At 40.2% G+C, this 22,331-nt stretch overlaps 1 protein-coding gene and 1 long non-coding RNA gene across 2 annotated transcripts; one reads left to right on the forward strand and one right to left on the reverse strand.

Annotated features, from left to right (window-relative positions):
- Positions 1 to 1,778: 1,778 nt before the first annotated feature.
- Positions 1,779 to 2,456, reverse strand: LOC145487777 (uncharacterized). Its single transcript, XM_081466588.1, has one exon. It carries the CDS (start codon positions 2,454 to 2,456, stop codon positions 1,779 to 1,781), a length of 678 nt encoding a protein of 225 aa, XP_081322714.1.
- On the forward strand, positions 2,163 to 7,241 carry LOC145486331 (uncharacterized). The gene is made up of 2 exons (XR_014049266.1): positions 2,163 to 4,576; positions 5,007 to 7,241. It is a non-coding gene; the product is annotated as an uncharacterized LOC145486331 (long non-coding RNA).
- Positions 7,242 to 22,331: the final 15,090 nt, after the last annotated feature.

The following is a 22,331-nucleotide window of genomic DNA, read 5'->3' on the forward strand; positions in this document are numbered from 1 at the left end:
CAGAGTTTCCCGTATTGCAAACAGGCGGCAAAAATTCGTAGAAAAAGCATGTCTCGGGATCACACTTCACCGAATCCCTTCCTTGATTCAACTTATGACCATGGCTATCCAGTCCAACTTCCACTTCAAGGCAATGTTAGACCTTTTCAGCAGACGGGCCATGCAACCGAGAGGAACAACTATGGCGCTGTTTCACAATTCCCGGGCTCGGCTATCGAGTGTTCAGCAGCCACTTTTCCTTCAGCTGCCCCTTTTCAGCCTTTTTACGCTGCACATTTTCCAAGACCTATACGGGATGCAGACGACGCTGAAGAGATGTTTTCCTCCTCATCAGAAAAGTGTAGACCTGAAACAGAGTCAAGCAGTCAAAGCGACAAAATTGGCGCGAAAGTAAGCCAAACCAAGTGGTTTGACGCTCAGACTTCGGTGCTTGTCGAGGAACGGAAGGAAAGGGTGGAAGAAGTGGAAAGTAGTAGAAGTTTGGAGGCCTGGCAGAAGATTGTTCAAGCGGTCATCGAGGCAGGCCCTTTTAAAACAATGAAGCAATGTAAAGACAAACTACGAAACTTGAAGCAGGCTTACAGAGATGCGAAGACCAACAATTCGCAGACCGGACGTGCAGCAAAAACCAGTCCATTCTTTGATGCCTTTGAAGAGGTTTTGGGCTCAAGACCAGTTGTGAAAATTCCAGGGGTGCTTCAGTCATGCAGCGAATCCACTACAAGTAATTCGCCTTCATCAAGCAAATCTTCGCATGCTGATTCAAGCGACTCCGATGGCAACGCAGATTCCTCACCAAAGGAAGGAAAAAACAAAAGAAAGAAGGCCAAGGCTGACAAGCCTGCTCAAAAGAAAGCAAGAAAAAGCAAAGAAAGCAATCAAAATGCTTTCATTGAATTGTCTTCAAAAATACTCGAAATGCAGAACGCTCAAGCGGAAGCGATTGAGCGATCACAAACAAGAGCAGAGGAGCTTATGCTCAAGATGGAAATCGAGCAGAGGAAAATCGATGAAGAAAGCAGAAGAAGGGATCAGGAATTTTTCCTTCGCGTGGCAGAACTTTTGAAAAAATAAGTGAAAACTTACTTGATCATGAAACAAAAAACATGGAATATAATGAGTGCTAGAAAAGGATGGGGACAGGGCTTTTGCTGTTTACACTAATTGCGTGACAGTTTCGTTACATTGGTAATAGATAAAATACAATTCCATTACATCAATGTATTGTGAGATGTATGTTATAAATCTCCTTATTTTTTTATTCAGTTCATGAACTGTTCACTTTTCATTGAAATTAAAAAAGCTTTAAACATGCATATGCTTATGTAACAAAACAAAACAATAAACAGTTGTGTTTCTAGGATAACCTACAAGTTGTCAAGTCATTATAAGTTATTTTCTATTGCTTGACGAATGGCTTGAGCTCCCGGATTCCGTACAGTGTGATGTAGACGTCTGAACTGCAAATATTCTCTCTCAATGGCAACGACTCTTCTCAAAACCTCAGGGTCGTCAAATTCTTCTCCTGCTTCTTGACAAAAATTGTGTAGAATGCAGCATGTGAGGATTACTTCCAGTATATTGATAAACCTGTTATCCATTCTCTTTAGCAAAATTCTCCATCTTCCTTTGAGAACACCAAAAGCCCGTTTAACAGTGACTCTTGCTGAGAGCACTTTGTTGAATCGTCGTTGAGTCGGGTTTAAAACGATATTGTTAGGATAAGGCTTTAACAGCCATGGAAGGAGAGGGTATGCCCCATCCCCGAGCAGCAGAGGTCAAATATCGTTTCCGTTTATATTTACCACGGGTTCCCTCAGAATATTTCCATTCACTACTTTCCTGTACAGCTCAGAATTCTGTAGGACTCGAGCATCGTGCATACTACCTGGATAACCAATTGCGGTGTCCAAGAACATTAGATTCTCTCCAACAACAGCTTGCATGATCACGCTATAGCGGTGTTGTCGATCAAAATAATTGAAAGGATTCTTTGGGGCCACTATTTCGATGTGAGTCCCATCAATTGCTCCAACTGCTTGGGGAATTTTACATTCATCTTGAAACAGCGCAATGGCTCTTGTCGTGTCATGGTGGTTGACTGGCAATTTGATAAAACGCCTTGAAAATCTGTTCAGCGCGCGGCAAAATTCTTTGGTGATTGTGACACATGATGACCTTCCCACATCAAAGTGTGTAGCAACTTCGCGAAAGCTTCCACCTCCAGCCAACCTCCACAAAGCAATTGCCACTCGCTTAGCTGGAGGAATGGCTTTTCGTAACCTCGTGTTTCTCCTTGAAATTTCCGGAGAAACAAGGTTAACTAACCGAAGAAACGTGTCCTTACACATCCTGAAGTGTTCCTTCCAGTAGCGGGACTGGCTGTCATCTTCAAGCATCAACTCGAACCAGCCAAAGCGTGGACGACGAAGTGTCCAAGGCCGTTCAGTTTGCATGCTTTGCAAGTGCATATGTGCAACGTTTAAAAGCGTTAATGTGGTTGATGTCGCTGTTGGCAGGGAATGTGTCAATAAACCACGTTGAAGGAATAAAAACAACCTTCTCCTTCTTCGTCTTATAGTAGTGTTTCTTCTTTTGCAACGCAATCAGTACAGCAAGAAAAAAATAAGCAACGAAGCCAAATGTACATCCATCGCGACTCACTACAAACTGACGCGAAAACTGACAGTCGTACGTCAACACTTTCTACCAAGCAAGCAGCGAATTTGCAGTTTGACCCCAACATGAATTCTCACATTCCAACACGTGCTACAGTGACGTCAAAAGCAAGCACGCTAGTTTGTAATCTCTAGCGCTAATCTGACTGCAACATAAAGCTAGCAATCCAGTCCTTATTAGTTGATGTTCAGTTCCCCTAACATTTAGGCAACATTAAAGATTCAATTCGTAACTATCATGAGACTTGCACTGTTTGTCTTATTGGGTAGTTTAACAGAGTGATCCTCTGAATCAATACTTTAGAAAGGTTATTCAATATTTTTGAGGCCACTAAAAGTTATTACATGGGTTAGATGAGCATTGGCGCATGGGGAAGTCTTCGCAGTTACCGTATGCTAATTTTTAGAATTTAATTGTACAGTCGACCTCCCATAAGCGACCACATAGGATTGCCATTTTGGGTGGTCGCTTATGGGAGGTTCGACTGTACAATTAAATTCAAAAAATAACTAATAAAACATCTTATGTTCATCAGAGTTCTCTACTAACTTTTCTTTATGCTAAATGAAATATATAATAATATAATTTTGTACATCCAGGGCTGTCAAATGTTACGTTTTGAGTCACCCATTGCTTTGGTCCCCACACCCGTAAAAACTTGATACTTTGTGGGTGAATTGTACCAAGAACAGGCAAGTTCACCCGTAACATCCCGGGGACAACAAGGATACTCAGCCATAACAAGTGTTACAGGTTATGGCCCTTAATGCCAACACTGATATCTGTCTTTTATTATTACATGGAAATTTGTTGTCCTGTAGACATAATGGGTTAGTTTGGACCTAATATTGTTTTTAATTATCTTTAAGTGAAATCAAGTTCATCTAAAGGGCCGCAGAGTCATAGTCCAGCCCTGACACCATCAGGAGAGATAAATGCAAATGAGGCATCAGAGAAAGGGATAAGACCAAGTATTCTAGAAAATTAGAGACTAACAATGGGCTTTTGTATGCTTAGTTAAAGAAAAATCACATTCAGTAGCTTGTATCTTAACTGGGTGCAACACAAATGACACAGAAAGCTATCTACCGGTAAGCTATCTATTGGACTCTGACTACCAAGGGACATACACTTGTAACTGTAGCTTATGACCAGAGAGGTATTGTACTCCAAAGATTCAATTTTCAAGGGTTTGTATGTTTGCAACACATTGTAATCAAAGGCAGGGCTCACAAAAAGTGTCATCCAGTCATCTGGGACGAGAAGCAAGCCATTTTTTTCATGTCCACATGCCTGATGGACAGAGGTGCAGAAAAGTCATTTGGCAATCAGGTAATAAGAAAGTGAAACAAAAACAAGCACGTGCTTGCCCTTGGCAAAGCAAAATTTGAGAGTTAGTAATGTCTAAAAGGCAAGCTCAAATTCAAATTTTTTTTTCATGGTGTTATATTTTACTGAGTATACATTTGATTTAAACTGTTGCAGCTGTGTTGTGTTTTCCGTCTTTGCTAGGTCCTCATCATGCCCAACTGATCACATTACTTTCATTTGGTTCTTGTCGTGAATAGTCTGATGTTCCTGGGGTCTTTACCTTAAATAGATGCATGTAGTTAAAGAGTGCTGGGCCTTTACCACTATGAGATCTAATCTTCAAGGGATTTTAAATGCAAATGTTTGTATTGTTGATGCAAAGTAACTATTTTTTTATTTTTCAGCTTGCAGGAGTTGCAGAGGGTGGGGGTATGGTGCTGTACCATGAAAGATAAGGCACTGATTAATTCTGTGCCTTCATGGACAGCACTTGCCTGTTCAATGTTGTACATATTTTATCCAAAAGACATTCTCACAGGAAAACGTCTAAAGAACTTGGACACAAGGGCTGTTGGAGCAATTGCAGGTAACAGTAAATTAAGATAAATGTAAATAATAAATGAGATTTAAATTTCTCAAAATCTCCTGAGCCGTGAAATGTAACCTGTGGGGACGTCATGCAAGCCATGCATCAGAAGTGCAATCAATTAATATTTCAAACCAAGAGGCCAACTTACCACAAAGGTGAGATTACTGAAAAGATCTTTCAATGCTATGTTGAGTTTATGTCAATAAAGAAATAGCTGTTACCAAGTTGCAAAATGTGGGTTACATTACAGACATAGCATACATGTACAATTGTGAGGAACCTTTATTTAACCTTAAAATGGGTGATATAGACAGTGTTTTATACAATGGGCCCTTAGCCTTACTTGCTGGATATAAAAATATATTCATGAATGAACGTTTTGTCCTGGTATGTTCCTGAAACTCTTTCCTTGTTTTCATTCTTATAGGAAAGTATGTGGAAGTCACGAAGGCCAGCTTGGAACTTGGAGAGCAGTAAATCAATAGGCCACATTTAGTTTCACAAATTACCATATACCTCCTCCACTGAAGGGATACTCCCAGCCCTCTGGAAAATGCAATTAAAATACTACACCTTCATACATCTCTTTAGTTTTAGACCACTGAGAATTCTCTCCCTCCCCCCACCCCTCCCTTGCAGTAACTACCAATCCCTTCCATAGGGGGAGGATGGAGATTTAATGGAACTGAACAATGCTTTTTTGAGCATCATCTTCTGTTTAGTACAGTCAGGAGCCATAATCAGCGAGGGAGACCGTAAACGTGTGCCATTTCTAGTATTGGGGCTGTCCCTATGATATGGGACAATTTTTCTATTTTTAGAACAAATTGCGCCATTGCGTGCAGCACATGTGCATACGTGCTGCGTGGATTTTTGTGAAGGCACGTGGGGGAAATGGTGTTCAAAATCCCCAAAATGTTTGATATTTTTGGTCCACAACTCAGTAAGTTTATGTCTGTTGGAATTTTGCTTAAGAATTTTCGTCGTAAGCTGCTCCAATCTGAGTGAAGTAAGACCATGTCGAATTTATAGTTATGTCCCGCTCTATATCACTAACCAAGTTGGGTTTCCACTGCTTACAAGAACTCCACATTACTCCACTCTAAATTTCACATATAATGAAGATTAAGAGCTTTTCCATAACACAGCAAAAAACTAGTTGAATATATTTGGATATAGCGGTGTTTTATAACTTCAAAGTTTCCCTCCTCTTACCAGACACTTGCAGGGATTTCGCCAGAGTCTATCACGACCGAAAAGTAAAACAAAATTGCAAGTTTGAGTTTCACAAAGCTTCACAAACCACTTTTGAAGAGTGCCTCTCAAACTTCAAACTGTGCCTCAAAGCACGCGGATATCCTAATAACTTCATTGAGAGGTCCCTAACAGGAGTCCGCTTCAAGGACAGAAGGTTGGCTCTCCAACAAAGAAAAAAGACTCAAACAAAAGTTTTGTCATTTGTCACGACATATCACCCAGCAGTACATGGCCTAAAAGAAATTTTAAAGAATAACTGGGTTGTAATACAAAACCAGCCATTGCTGAAAAGCATCTATACTAAACCTTTGATTATATCATATAAGAGAGGCAAATCTCTGAAAGATATGCTCGTTAGAGTGAAAATTTAATTGAAGGCTAAAATGCATCACTATCGCAATTCACGAGGGGAGTCTGTGTAGGCCTGTCATATCTTTTGTTTTCCACATTGTAGACATGTGTGCCTCCTACGTTATTCTACTTGTAACAGTTCCTTTGTCCTTAATCATGAAGAATTGAAAATGTTTCTACTATTTGAAATCAAGTTGTATTTGAAAAATTTATTTGCAACTAACAACACTAAGTAATGCTGCCATGATCTTGAGCGATTTAAACTTCTATTGTTCAAAATTCTTAGTCTCAAGATTTTTATTCACAAATACATAAAAAGGAGGCCGATGCAATATGTCCGGAATATCGTATGCTTAAAGAAGTTTTTAGCCATTGTTCCTGCACGATTTGGCTTCAGGGGCATTCATCAATAGTGTCAAACATAAATGATGTTACTAAAATATAGCCCCTGATGTTATTCAGACAAACAAACCATTGTAAGCACTACCAAATATGATGAACTTTTCATGTACAAGAGTGTTTAGGAATACACTCCTTACTTCATTACCAGACAAATGAAAATCATTGCACCCGACATATAGGTTAACTATTCACAAATAAGTCAGCAAGCCAGCAGGACAATAATGAATTAAAAAGATACTGTAAATCCGATTGAATTCATCAAGTAACTGAAAATAAACTTTTCCTCTCTGTCTTCGTGTATAAAACAATTTTAACCCGCATTATATCTTGTAGCACCAAAGATATCATCTATCAGTTATATGCAATTCAGGTCTGCTCACAGTCAAACGTTTGCTTATGTGATCGAAAAAATTCCTCTACTGAAATGAAGGTTGTCAAAACTGCATAGTCCAGTTAAGTACGCCATGCATTTTTTGATTTCTAATGGATATTAATTCTGTGCTATTCTCTCTTATTTATTCATGAAAGCATACTAAAACCCTCATACTTCAGGGTTATGGATCGGTCATCCCTAAGTTTCTCCTCCTCCACTTCCTTTTCGCTGCTGCTCTTTCCTGCCTACTATTCTCTTGCTTGCTTGCCTCATTACTTAAAACAGCCAACCTTTTGGCTGCAGTAAGCTTGTCACATTGATAGATGTTATCCAGAACACTCCAAATACTTTTCTTATATTCATTTGCTCGAATAGAATCTCTGCTAAATGTTTGACAGCATTTGTCGTGTAAAGACACGCTGAGCAGTTGCAGGCGTGCATCTCTGTAAATGCAGTTGCACACATTTCTATAAAGAAGCATAGAGTAACAGTTAATACATCAAGACTACCTAACTCGGGGAAGGATGGTGGAAGAAAAATAAATATGAAAATGAAGATACACGCAGAACTGTGTATACTCTGAACAAATAACTTTTAATTATAACTTATACCGTTAACTTAATGGCGTTTGTGGCACCATAGAGAATTTGAAGAAAATAGAATTAACTCACTCAAGTGCTCCTCCCTTGTCCACCAACTTTTCCAATTATGCAGTTTTTTTCCAGTTATTATTTGGCAAGAAGGTGTTTTACAGTGGAGATGGGCAGCTCTTGAGCAAGGACATTTAAGATCGTGTAAACCTTATCCTTCAAATTGGAATGGCAACTTTTTCTGCCAGCAGATGGAAAGCTCTTATAGATAAAGCTGTGTTGCACACTCAGTCTCTGGTACCAACTCACATTACTGACCTCTTCCAGTGTACCTGGCAAAGCACTTTTCGATGTATCACTTCAAAATTGTATTTTTTGTCCATTTTGGTGTTTGATGCGTTTGCAGAAGAATAACTGGAGTACTTTAAGGTGCCCCTACGATCAAATTCTCTATATCTATTTTTTGACATTTTCGTACACAATAGGTCTATCCAAAAATACCACACAGGTTGAAAATTTAATTACAATTAGGACTGCAAATCGTATAAAGAATAACAAAAACTTTGGCTCTTATAGTTGTGCATTTTTCTAGACTATTGTTATTATAATTTTAACCCATGAGGTATTTTTGAGCAAATGACGTCATTTAATCCAATTCTCAACCAAGACTTGGAACAAGGAAAATTAATGACCGCCGTAAATTGTCAGACATAAATGTCCAAAAAACCCGGAGTTCTAATGTTCATAAACGACTGAGATTTGGCAAGATATCTAGGAAAGAACTATTGTGCACGGAAAAGTAAAAAAGCAATAGACATCGAGAAATCATGAGAAATGGCAATATGGTCTCAGGTATATTAAGGAGTGGGTCAATTCCGAAATTTCGTAAAACATAGAAAAAAAATTCTTTAAAATTTTTTGTTTACTCCTACAGTTCGTTTAATTGGTTTGAAAAAACTACAATTAACGGCCCTGTTGCCCAGAGATATTTGGTTGCCATGGTAACCTGTCACATGGCTAACAGTAGTGTATTTATTGCACTAAAAAGATGGGTTAAATTAAGCCTTCTGCAGACTACCTTAGCCTGCATAAAATTGTGTAAAAATTACCAAGTTGATAATTTAGACACCAGCAAATCTGAAACCAATTGGAACGGATGACCAACTGATGACATATGTTTGCCAGAAGTTTTCGAGTTCATGGTATTTCTGCTTAAAGCCACCCACAGACAAACACTCTTGAGACATTTCGTGATAGTATACATGATGTACTATAAGTTCGAAAAGGATTTTGGGTTGTTGTAAGCATGGCGTGTTGTACAGTGGATTAAAAGAGTTTTGATGAGTTTAATCCGTGTTAAATCCGTGTGTTTTATCGGCCATCACCACATTTGGCGACAAGTATCAAACTGGAAAAAGGTTCTTCTGTATATTTCAGTTGAATTTCGCAACATGCCTGCAACCGGGAGCGGTGAAGCCAGTGACACGCAACGAAGTTTACCGACAACCTCCACTGTTGAACCAAAATCTCTTGAAGTTCGTGGTCTTCCTTGCTTCGACCCCAAGGGAGAACCGACTACTCTTTCCGTTCAATGGAAGCGATGGAAACGTGCTTTTCATTTGTATGTGACATCGAAAGGTGTAACAAATCAAGCGCAAAAAGTGGCTCTATTACTGCACTCAGGTGAAATGGAACTGCAAGAAATTTACTACACGCTTGCACCAGAAGACGAAGCTCAGAACAACTTCGACAATTGTTTAACTGTCCTCGACAACTATTTTACGCCAAAAGTGAACGTACCTTTTGAGAGACACGGATTCCGACAAATGGCACAATTAGAAGGTGAAACAATCGATCAATTTGTGTGCCACCTTCGGCAAAAAGCTGCTTCGTGTGAGTTTGACAAGTTGGATGAGGCTATCTGGGATCAATTGATTGAGAAGTGTAGGGATCCGGAACTCCGACGGAAATTTTTGGAGAAAGCCCAGGATGGAACCCTTACTGTCCTTAAAGATGTTGCACAAATACATGAATCTGTCAAACTTCAAATGCAGTCATTGGAGACCTCGAGCAAAGATGATCAAGTGAATGCCGTGCGACCTGTCGACCCCAAATGGGGGTAAAACAAAAAGAAAAAGAAGAGAAAACCTGAGAAGATTTTAAGCCAGGGGAACATCCAAAGTGCTACAGATGCAATGAAACCGGTCATTTTGCCTGCAATTGCCCTGCCCTAAACAAAATATGCAGTAAGTGTGGTTTTACTGGTCATCTGGCTGTTTGTTGCAAGACAAAGAATCCTAAACGTCCTCCAAGTGGCAGACCTAATCCAAATGGTGCGTATCAAGTGGAAGAAGAGTTGGATCAAAGAGATGGTTATGCCTTTGCTGTGAATGATGAAAACAAAACAAGTGGCATTGTACATCTGCAAGTGGGAGGTGTAGAGTTGAAGGATGTACTAATCAACTCTGGAGCATCATGCAACATAGTGGACAAAACTACATGGGAAAGTTTGAAGCAAAAGGGAGTGAAGTGTACATCTCAGAAATGCAGCAAGAAGTTATTCGCCTATGGTCAAACTGAACCAATTGAAGTACTGGGAACATTTGAAGCTGAAATTCACAGTGAAGTTTCTGCGAAAAGCTGTTTGGATAAGTTCACTGTTGTTAAGGGTCCTGGAAAAACTTTGCTTGGAAAATACACTGCAGAGAAACTGAATGTATTAAGAGTCGGACCGCCCAGTAATCCACTGGCATGTACTATCACCAGCGAAGGCGATGCTGGAGATGTTTTAAAGGACTTTGCTGACATATTTCAAGATGTTGGAAAACTTAAAGACTTCCAACTCAAGTTACACATTAACAAGAATGTCAAGCCTGTGACCCAGCCAGTGAGACAACTACCCATTGGTCTAAGAGACAAAGTAGACAAGAAACTGGACGAGTTGCTGCAAGAAGACATCATAGAGGAAGTACCATGTGGTCCTACAGAGTGGACATCACCTCGTGTGGTCGTGCCAAAACCAGATGGTGATATTCGTATTTGAGTAGACATGCGAAGAGCAAACGAGGCAATCGAAAGAGAGGGGCATTGTATTCCTACCATAGAGGAAGTTCTCCATGACCTAAACGGTTCAACTGTGTTCAGCAAACTAGACCTGCGCTGGGGATTTCACCAAATTGAGCTTGATGAAGAGTCCCGTCAAATAACCACGTTTGTGACGCACAGAGGCCTTTACAGATACAAGAGACTAATGTTTGGCATTACGTCAGCCCCAGAGAAGTATCAGAAGATTGTGAGTGATGTTCTGCAAGGGTGTGAAGGTGTCGCAAACATTGCAGATGATCTGATTGTACATGGATGTGGAATCGAACAACATGACAAGAATTTGCTAGCTGTTCTCAACCGTCTCAGACAGTGTGGACTAACCCTGAATGGAAGCAAGTGCCAGTTTAGACTCCCAAAGTTGACCTTCTTTGGACATGATCTGAACAGAAATGGAGTCACACCCAGCGAAGAAAAGGTGGCAGCAGTTCAGAATGCGCAACCTCCAAAGAATGTGGCTGAAGTCAGATCATTCCTCGGTCTTGTACAGTACTGTGCCAAATTCCTGCCAAATTTTACACAAGAAGCTGAGCCTATCAGACAGCTGACTACAAAAGACGAACCATTTGTATGGGAAGAAGCTCAACAGCAGTCTTTTGAGAAGCTCAAGTACCTCTTGACGCGAGCAGAAACACTGGCATACTTCAAGAATGATTGTAAAACTCGTATAGTGGCAGATGCAGGTCCAACTGGGATTGGAGCAGTTCTCACACAATTTCAAAATGGTGTCTGGGGAGTGATTTCCTATGCATCCAGGAATCTAACTGATGTTGAAAGGCGATACTCTCAAACCAAGAAAGAAGCGCTTGCTTTAGTGTGGGCCTGTGAGAGATTTAATCTGTATGTTTATGGTCGTGACTTTGAACTTGAAACTGACCACAAACCTCTCGAATGCATTTACAAGAGCACATCCAAGCCGTCTGCAAGAATTGAGCGGTGGGTGCTCTGCTTGCAAAGCTACAACTTCCAAGTAGTGTACCGTCCTGGAAAAACTAACATTGCAGACGCCCTCTCAAGGCTTAACTCACTGAAGCCAAAGGATAGGAGTGGAGAGGAACAGATGCTGTGAAAATGATTGCAGAAGAGAGCACACCTGTGGTGTTAACAGCCAAAGAAGTAGAACGTGCATCAGAAGAAAATCCTGAGCTGACCAGTGTGAGACATTACATTCAGAGTGGAGACTGGTCTCAGTGCAAAATGCCCCATTTCATGTGTGTGAAGAATGAACTTTGTGTGCTTGGTAAATTGGTGTTGCGTGGGACAAGGATTGTCATACCACAGAGCCTGAGGAGACAAGTCTTACATTTAGCCCATGAAGGTCATCAAGGCATAGTCAAGGTGAAAAGCCGGCTCAGAACCAAAGTTTGGTGACCTAAAATGGACACAGATGCTGAGCGAATCTGTAAAAGCTGCCATGGATGTCAAGTAGTCAGTGGATTCTGTACACCTGAACCAGTGCAGAGGGTAGAACCACCAACAGGACCATGGCAAGACGTAGCTATTGATGTATTGGGTCCACTTCCTTCTGGAGAGAGTTTACTCGTGGTAGTAGACTACTACAGCCATTTCTTTGAAGTAGTGATTATGCACTCAAGCACATCCCAGAAGATGATTGAAGCACTAACTCCGATCTTTGTGCATTACGGCTATCCATTCAGCCTCAAGTCTGACAATGCATCCCAGTTTGTATCGGAAGAATTTGAAGAGTTCCTGTCCAAGAATGGTATTGAGCATCGGAAATCTCCTCCTCTTTGGCCTCAAGCCAATGGCGAGATTGAACGACAAAACCGAACATTGCTTAAGGCGCTCAAAATAGCCCAAGTTGAAGGAAAGAGGTGGAAAGATGAATTGAACAAGTTCTTATTGGCATACCGAACCACCCCTCACTCTACCACTGGAATGACCCCAGCATCTCTAATGTTTGGAAGAGAGCTGAAAACAAAATTCCTGAATTACGTCCCAACAAGAGCGTGCTGGATGAAAGTATCAGAGACCGGGACTGGAATGACAAATTATCCAGTAAGCTGTATGCTGACAAGCAAAGGAATGCAACTTCCAATCCAGTACTCCCTGGTGACAAGGTTCTGCTTAAAAACACCAAATCATCTGGTAAGCTGGCTCCAAATTTTGAACCTCAGCTGTACACAGTCCAGACCAAGGAAGGACAAGAACTTACCTTGAAAGCTGAAAACGGCACAGTGTATAGGAGAAACAGCTCTTTTGTCAAACCCTACAAAACTCCTGGAGAGCCAGAGCCTTCTTCACTGGAACAAAGCCCTAGAGAAGCAAAAACCTCAAGTCCAGCTCCAGCAATACCTGAGTCTAGCACAAGCTCAAGTACAGCAGAGACAAGAAACAGACCAACCCGTGCTACGAAATTGCCTGGAATATTTAAAGACTTTGTCCTGGACAAATGAACTGACTTGTTTGGACTTTCTAGGATTTTAACTGAACACTATTTTGTTAAGGTCCTGCAGTTTGCAGTTTGAACCATTAGTTTGAGAGTATTTGGTATCCTTGTTATTTGTTACTAAGACATTCCATTTTTTCTGGAAGACATTTTTTCTTGAACTCAGTTTTAACTGCAATTTTATTTGCCACAAAGGAAGGGAATGCAGTGTTTAGCTGTTAGTACTCTTGAGACATTTCGTGATAGTATACATGATGCACTATAAGTTTGAAAAGGATCTCGGGTTGTTGTAAGCATGGCGTGTTGTACAGTGGATTAAAAGAGTTTTGATGAGTTTAATCCGTGTTAAATCCGTGTGTTTTATCGGCCATCACCACACTAACGGTTATCTAATTGTGCCTAACGGATGATTAAAGCGTTCTAACGCTCTCTCCTAACGTTCTAACGGCTAACTAAGTATGCCTAACGGATGAAGAACACATTCTAACGGTTGCACAATTTGTTCTAACGGATGACTGAAGCCGTTTAAACAGTCGTCTAACGGCCTACATCTAAGGACGTTTAACGGTTGTCTAACGGTTTACATCTAAGGACTTTTAACGAACGAACAGCATGGCTTTCAGTCCAATGTTATAAACACATAACCGTGCCAATCCATTATCAGTCTTACACCAGGGTCTTACACTCACGATTTCTAAAAAAAATGAATCACAAAGTGCCAATTTCATCAGTCGTCGATGGGACAAGCATTTAAAAAATTATTTCCACGGTGAGCATTGAAAGCAGAACTCAGTGATATAAACTATCACTTCCTCACCGAGACAGACAAACTCAGAATTCGAGTCCTTTCTTATCGTGTGGGATGCGAAACGTCGCTAAACCCGCGTGTAAACAATTTGACTCGCCAGTCGATCAGGGTGAACATTTTTTAATGTTTTACTTAAATGGATTTGTCGCTTGTACTTATTTTTACACAATGACTTTGTCTCAAGTTTTTTAAAAGTAACTGTTTGATCTAGCTGTGGATTCGTGAAAGATTACGCTTTCTTGACAGAGCACGTGAAAAGCAGTACCTTCTGAAGTCATGAAGCTAGTCTCGAAGCGACGGGCGTTTTGTTGGCGCTGGTTTCATCAGATAAAGTTGTTTTGTCACATACATGTAGTTAAATTGGTTTCTTCTGATTCAGAGTCAGACAACAGTATATCAAAATATTTATCAAACTTTCTGCCGGAATATGGCCATTTCTCACATCTTGGAAGATGTAAACAACCTTTATGCAAATATTTGAACCTGCACTTTGTGACATTGACACACGAGCACAAGTTCTTGACACGTGATCATTGTTTACTTCGCAGAACATCTTTGTTCATCACATGGCCATTTTGGTTGAGTTTTCTCCGTGTTTGGTTCATTCGTTTATGGCACTTGTAAGGTATTTTTAACTTTTGTTTGTTCACAACTTACAGTAACAAATTACAAGCCCTCGAAACAACCGGACTTTGCTGAATAAATAAAACAGTTCATATAATGACGATCGTTGTTATGATTTTACATGTCATTTCTGTTTTTGAAAGCGGCAAACGTGTTTTGTTTTGGATCGTGTATAATAATTATAGTATGAAGGCTTTATCGAACTTCATTTGAGTTGTATTTATCAATCATCAGCGCATCAAAAAATAATAATTGCCAAACTTCTTGTCGAAAGATAGCTATCTCTCATGATTGTTTTGAACTAAATGGAAGCCAAGAGCTGCTCTCGTTTCACACTGTGTTAGGCTACGTACCACATGCTACTTCAATGCGTGTCATGCCATTCTAACGGAATCGTTACCCGTTTAACATATGCTAGTTTATTCTAATGGATCCTAACGGCTTCTCTAGCCGTGCTAACGGATACAGAGTTTTTGCTAACGGTTATGCTGTCCCGTGTAACGGTCTGATGCTAACGGCTAACGGATACATGTCTCTTGCTAATGGTTGCACACTCCGTTCTAACGGCCTGATGCTGACGTCTAACGGTTGGGCTAACGCCTCTAACATTTTTAAGAAAACTTTCTAACGGATGACTAACGGATGCTTAACGCTTTAGCCTGTCTAACGGATAAGCGTTAAGGTACGTTTTCCCGTTCACGGTCACAAATGGGCTGGAGAAACATTTGCTCAAGCTCTCTGTATCATTCCCGAAGCTGAAGTGGAAAAGAAGACAAATCTTCAAAAGAAACAAGGATGGAGAAATACTGTAAGAGAAAGAAAAAGAGCCATTGAGAAGAAATTGCAAGAAACTTCATTTGTAACGTGAACAGACCCCATTATTTAGCTTACAATATATAACAACCAAATTTTATGAAATAATTTAGGTACATGTATATATGCAAATTTACATGTATCATTTTCTTTGGGTGTTATACATACCCCAGAATCCACATGGATAGAAGTCAGTTACTACAGGTGTATGTACCAATCACAACTAATTATTTTCATTAGTCATTCAAAAAGCTAGAGAAAAGATTAAAATACCATAAACTGAAGGGAACAAAGGGAAATACAAATGCCATGGATTTTCTATAGCAAGACGAAAATGTGCAAAACTTTTTTTCAATAAATAGTATAAAAAAATTTACCTTGGTGAAACATCCCTTAACAAAAGCCAGTGTCACAGTTGCATACACTGTTCATGTTCATTGCTGAGAAAGTCCATTCACAAGTAAAAAACATTTGTAAAAATAACTGTCTCTCACATTAGGTGTCTAGGAAATCGGCAGTCATATGCTGCACGCCAAAGAGAATGAATGGCATCTTCCTTTGAGAGCAAGCAAGATGCAAAAGAAACAAGAGACAATGAGATGGCTGCAGAATTGGCAGGAAAAAGAAGAAAACTGGAAGATTTGTCAACATTACCTGGAACTGTAATGGTCTAAAAGCAGAAGTACAGGGATATGAAAGTAAACTGGACTGCCCTTGCCAGACAGTATCAAATAAAAAATAGTACTGGAAAAATTGCAAAGAATGGAGGTCAGATTGCCAAAGATTGTTTGTTAAATCAAGGGGTTAATGTACGATTTACATGTAAGAGACTATCCTGAGGCTGGGGAGAGGTGTGTACAGAGAAAGAAATTGCGAAGTCCTGGAGGTAAGAACGGTTAAGAATTCAAGAGTTTTGTTGCCATGAATAATACCATGCCGTTTTAAAAACCAGAATTCTCATGGATCTACGCAAACAAAATTATGTCAAAAGTTCAAGTTGAAACATTGACAACATCACTCTGAGAAGTCTGTACTACAATGGGATCCTCATACAATGTTGTCTACTGATTAAAGCTGCCAAATTACAAATAAAATCTACCAAATTTAAAACAAAGCCATTTATTATAATGTCATTATGTAGCTAACCTGAACATTGTTGCACTTTCTCTTTCCAGGTGAAATCAGTGTACCAACTGCAGAAACAAATGAAAAAGTCAAAGAAAAAGTCAAAGAAAAAAATCAGAAATGGAGAAATCAACATTGAGTAGTTAATCGTTCCAAAAAAATATGAAAAGTTTATCCTCCATGACAAAAATGAAATTAAAAAAATTGAGTTTTTTGTTGAGGGGAGGAAAATGCCACTCAAAGAAATCTGTGAACGAACACTGCAAAAGAACAAAAGATATTCCAGGTCCCACACAGATGAGCACTATAGCAATATGACAAGAATTGCTGTCAGTAGTCGCCTGCAAGAGCTGAATGAGTTTGATGACACAGAAGGGCTGCCTGCAATGAAGGAGAAACTGAAAGAAATGGAGAGAACAAGACATCTTGCAGCTTGGCATGACCATTCTAGTGTGGCAAATCATGGGTACCTGATGTTCCTAGCATGTGTTCTCTATGATCCTGCAAGTCATCTGACTGACAAAGAATATGAGAAAAAGTATGGAGAGCCAATAGAAGTGCAGAAAATTGTTGAAGAACCTGAACTTTACATTGTTGCCAGGTAACATTTCCGACCATGTTCAATAACAAATTGATTCAATCAGCAATTCAAAAGACACATGACAGAGATTAAAATTATCCCATTTCTGTGCACAGACAACCATTTTTTGCAAAGATGTAGTAGATTTAATGTGGACTTGAAATGCTTTGAGAATAGCGCTGTTTTAAATTACAAGGTAAGACCTATATTAAAATTAAAGAAAACTAATCTCAATAAGTCGCAGACTTTCCCACCCATATCTTCAGAAAAATGAACTTGTATTAAGAGGACACCTGTATCAAATGTTGTCTGCTTAATACAGATCTCACTGCAAATGCTTCGGTTAGTCAAGTGTATAGCAATTACTTCAAAATAATTCTTCTTTACTAGGTCTGGTGATAGTGACCTGGACCAACTTGCCTATTCAGAGACCAGGTGTACATGTCTTAGGAACCTGGAGTATGAAATAGATGTAGATGGAATTCCTATAAAAGATGTGATGAGGTTCTGTAAAGGTGATTGCCCTTCACTAGAATTTGAATGTGGAAACCAGCGAGGAGGATACTTCTACTGCCCGGGATGCAAGATTCATGCTGCCCACACATTTGAGCTTGATCATGCATATCGTTGTCCTCACATAACACTCCGAGAAGGTCAACAGGCAGTGCTGAAAGGAAGAGTTGGATTTCAACAGTCACTTGAGTTACATCCAAAGCCTTTGGCCAATTAGCAAAAAGAAGATTTGAAAAAAGAAGTGATCGGAAGAGGGCTGGAAATTGATGGCAACAGGAAAGAAGACTACCAGAAGGCTCTAACGACTGAACTTGCAGGCCAGTGCAGGGTACCAGCACTTTTGTTTCATGGACCCAGGACTCCACTCGAAGACCTTGGGCTCAGTAACTATGAAATTCTACCTCGTGCACCAATGCATGACCTCTCTAACCACATCACCAACTTTTAGAAGAACTGCTCAACCATGTTACTGGGGATGTAGCCTCAGTTTTACAAGACTGCAAAGATCTCACTGTTGGTCAAAAAGAAAAGAAGAGAGCCTTTGACCTTCGTTGCCTCATCATCATGATTTCTTCACAGTTGTGTGGAAAAGCCCCCTTAAAAGTGCCGCAGCTGATTGATACCCTTGTGCAGATGGCAGAGATCCTGTACAAACCAGAGAAAGACAGATGTCCAAAGTTGATCCTGGGGTATCACAACTTGAGTTTCTACCATGCCATTCTCTGTCTGGAGGTTATTGGCACTCAGCCGACCAGATAATGACTCATTGCAAATTATATGGGAAGTACTAGCATGGTTTGGTTCAGCATGCCCCTATTCAATTACGAATAACCATTGGAGAATCAAGTAATTCTGAGGATGAAGAGAGATTTTTTTAACAACATAAAGGGCATCACCAGGGAAACGTCTTCACAACATTCTAGTCACATAATTGGACTTATTATCATCAGACTGCAGGCAGAGCATGCTTTCCAAGAACAATTGAGCATCTCAAGAGCAGATCAAGATATCTCTGTGAAGAAGCTTGCCAGGAGCCTGCCTGATTTTCCTGACACCTTCTTCCAACCCTTTGTTCTCCAAAAGTACAAAAAGCAGTGGCAGGCTCACTTAGAGAAAATAAGCGACTTCCTTCTTCCAGACAGGGAATCTGGTGGGAACATGATGTTCAAAATGTAATCTTCCATGACTCCAAGCAGCATCAGAAAACAAGCCCTAGTGGGCCTGTTCTCCATCATTTCAGATCTAGTTCACTCAAAAGAGAGGAATGCTATTTGGATCAGTGCTGGTTGGAATGCCTTGAAAAGGGAATCTGTCTTCCTACACACTGGCTGTACCTTGAAGACCAGGAGAACCCAAACTAAGTCAGACTAATAACCACAGATTTTCTCAGTGAGAATGGCAAAGCAAATGCATAAAATGAAAGCAGACAAAATTTTGAATAAAGACAAAGAGAAGAGAATGACGAAAATGTGGAAGGACACATTGATAGCAGACAAGATGAGGAAGATGATCATGAGAATGAAGTTCTGATAAGTGTGAAGGTGACATCTGCAAATGATGATATACTAGTCCAAGATGAAGAAAATCTCACTTCTAATGAGATGTTTCCCCACGAGGATGGTGAAAGGTACACACAACACCTACATGTAAGCACTAAAGGGGTTGGAGAAACAATTCAAACAACAACACAATCTGAAACTGAAAGTAATCCATTCTGTGTACTACATGTGAATCAAGAGCAACCTCCGTTTGATAGTGATATAACTGCAGGGACATGTCTTGCACACAGGAAAGACAATGAGAAAGCAGGAACCACTCACTGCAGACTAAACTTGGCAAGGCAGTTGAGATTGTTTTGGGCCACACAAAAGAAGTTGTACAATTTGACATGTTAAGATCAAGACTGAAGTCAAACCAGGGAAACAGTTTTCTCTATGTGAAGTACATGGCATTGAATGAACTTGCTAGCACTCAAGCAAAGGTGTTAAACAAGCACAACGGTCTAAAGATTGAACTTAAGGATTGGGAGAACCTTTACTTTATAGAAAACAACTTTAAATCACCAACAGTGTCAGATGTCAAGCAGTCATCCAAAGGCAGCCAAAATTCTTAAGACAATAAGATACACAAAAGCACTGCTCAAAGAGTGGACAATAGAACTTGACTGAATTTCACAATGAGATAGCCCCAAGGGTTTTTGTGAAGTGAACCAAAAGTTCACTTGAAAGGTAAAAAAAAATACAAAAAGAGCCAATTTTTGACCGTTTCAGTCACAACCAAGTTTGAAAATGCTATTTTCGAAAGAAAAAAAAGCCTATAGGCTCCATAGGAATCTTGTGACTTAGAACATAGTTACCTTATTTGTTACAACAGAGGTTGGCGCAAAATTTTGGCACAATAATAGGGATAACTATGGCCAAGATTTGTCGAGCTATGGGACTGTCTCAGTCTAATGTAGCCCATCGTGTTAGTGTATCACTTGCTGATGATCGACAAAATATGGTCCAAGTTACAACCAAGAGCAAATGCAGGAAGAATACAATCGAACAGCTGCATAGAAAGCAGCTCAGGCGTAATCAGGCACGCAAGAACAAGATTCGGAAAATGTGTAGAAAGGAAAAGTGCACATTTTTCAAACATAAAGCAATGAAAGACTTTGTAAAAATGCATAATGAGGAGATTGTGCAAAATAAAGAACACGGAACTCGAAACAAAAAGAAAAGCAGTGTTTTTCTGGAGAAAATGGAAAACAACGCTACTTCCACCTTTGTCTCAGAGAGACCATCCAAGGTACAATGATAACAAGTAGGAGCCCTGTTCTAAAACAATAAGCTTAATTAAGTTTATTGTTTGAGGTTGCTGGATAACCGAAGTAGTCAATGTCACACTAAAAGTTATCAACTGAAGCTGAAAACCTTGGGGTTGATATGTAGTACATTGTATATAGCAGTTATTGCCATGTGCGCATGCTCTTTGAGGTATTCTCTTGTGTCTGCCATCCTGAGTTGCACGCGTGTGTTCTTCCTCTCCAAAAACATAACATTTCTGGCGACGAGGATGGGATAGGAAGCCACGCATGCAAAGCACATTGGATTAGAAAATTCAAAACTACAAATATCGACCACTACTTGGATCAACTAGAGCAATATTTTGTGGCAAATGAAGTCCAGGCAGATTCTTCTACTTCACATCGACGTAGAGCCATTTTGATTTCAGTCATTGGCGGGAAAGCATACAACGTTCTAGCAGACCTATGTTCACCACCTTCTCCTTCCACCAAGAGTTACGCAGAATTAAAAGCCATTCTAAAGAAGCAGTTTGCCCCGAAGAGATTGGTTATCTCCAAAAGATACCATTTTCACACCTTCATACAAGCAGAAAACACCAGTGTTTCCGAATTTGCTGCTCAACTTCAGCGCTTGGCTTCTACATGCAACTTTGACACCCATTTGCCCGAGGCCTTACAAGATTGGTTTGTGTGTGGTCTTCAAAACAGAGCCATTCAAAAAAGGTTGCTAACAGAACATGTCAATTGAGCAAGCTCTACAAATAGCTCATGGTCAAGAAGCTGCAGAGAATACCGTTTCTCCACTCAATCCCCAACTTCCCAGTTCTGATGAAGTGCACGAGGTTTACAGTATCCAAGGTGATCGCCACAGGCCTTTTTACAAAGAAAACAAGCGACCACCTAAAGTACCACCTTCTTCAGGCAATCAACAAAATTCTACCTGTTTAAGTTGTGGTAAGCTGGGACATCCACGATCCAACTGTAAGTACAGAAATTCTACTTCTCATAAATGTAAACAAGTGGGTCACATTGCTGAAGCCTGCATGAGCAAATCCACCAGAGTGAATGCAGTGGATGAAACCACAGAATATGATCAGCCAGCTGACCCCTTTTCCAGGTCTCTTTATACCATTTCAGCTGGTCAACATGGAATGGAGGTTCCAATTGAACTGAACAGTCAGTCTGTGTTAATGGAACTTGACACAGGGGTTAGTGTTTAAATTATTTCTGAGGAGACTCACTCTAAGTATTTCAAGGGCATACCCCTTGAGCCTAACACCACTAAGCTACATGCTTACACTGGTGACCCCATTCACGTTCTTGGTCAGTTCGATGTCAATGTCAGATGCAAGTCCCAGTCTGCAGCCCTTCCTCTCACTGTTGTTGCTGATGCTGGATCCTCACTTCTGGGGAGAAATTGGCCCACTGAAATTCGTTTGGACTGGAACGAAATCTTCCGTATACATGTTACTGAGACTTCAGTTTCGTCTGAAGTCACTCAAAAGCTGCATGCTGTCATTCGAAACCACTCAGATTTATTCAAGGATGAACTCGCAACTATTTAAAGACTGTCTGCCAAACTTAAACTGAAAGAGGGAGTTTCACCAAAATTCTTCAGAGCCAGAACCGTGCCTAATGCACTCCAGCTAGCAGTTGAAGAAGAATACAATCACCTGGAGCAAGATGGTGTAATTCGTAAAGTTGAATTCAGTGATTGGGCCACCCCAATGGTGAATGTTCCCATGTCTGATGGGAGTACTCGGTCCTGTGGAAACTATGCCATCACAGTTAACCCTCATTTGAATGTTCTAAGTTACCGAATTCCACTACCAGAGGATATCTTTCACAAACTCAGGGGTGGACAAAAATACACAAAGCTGGATTTGAAGAATACATATCAACAGCTTACCCTTGATGAAGAGTCAGAAGTTTGTCACCATAAACACCATAAACACCCACTTGCCATAGTATTTGGTGTAACAAAATTCTACATGTACCTTTTTGGAAGGACATTCC

The sequence above is a fragment of the Orbicella franksi genome, chromosome 5, assembly GCF_964199315.1.
Source record: "Orbicella franksi chromosome 5, jaOrbFran1.1, whole genome shotgun sequence".
NCBI lineage: Eukaryota > Metazoa > Cnidaria > Anthozoa > Scleractinia > Merulinidae > Orbicella > Orbicella franksi.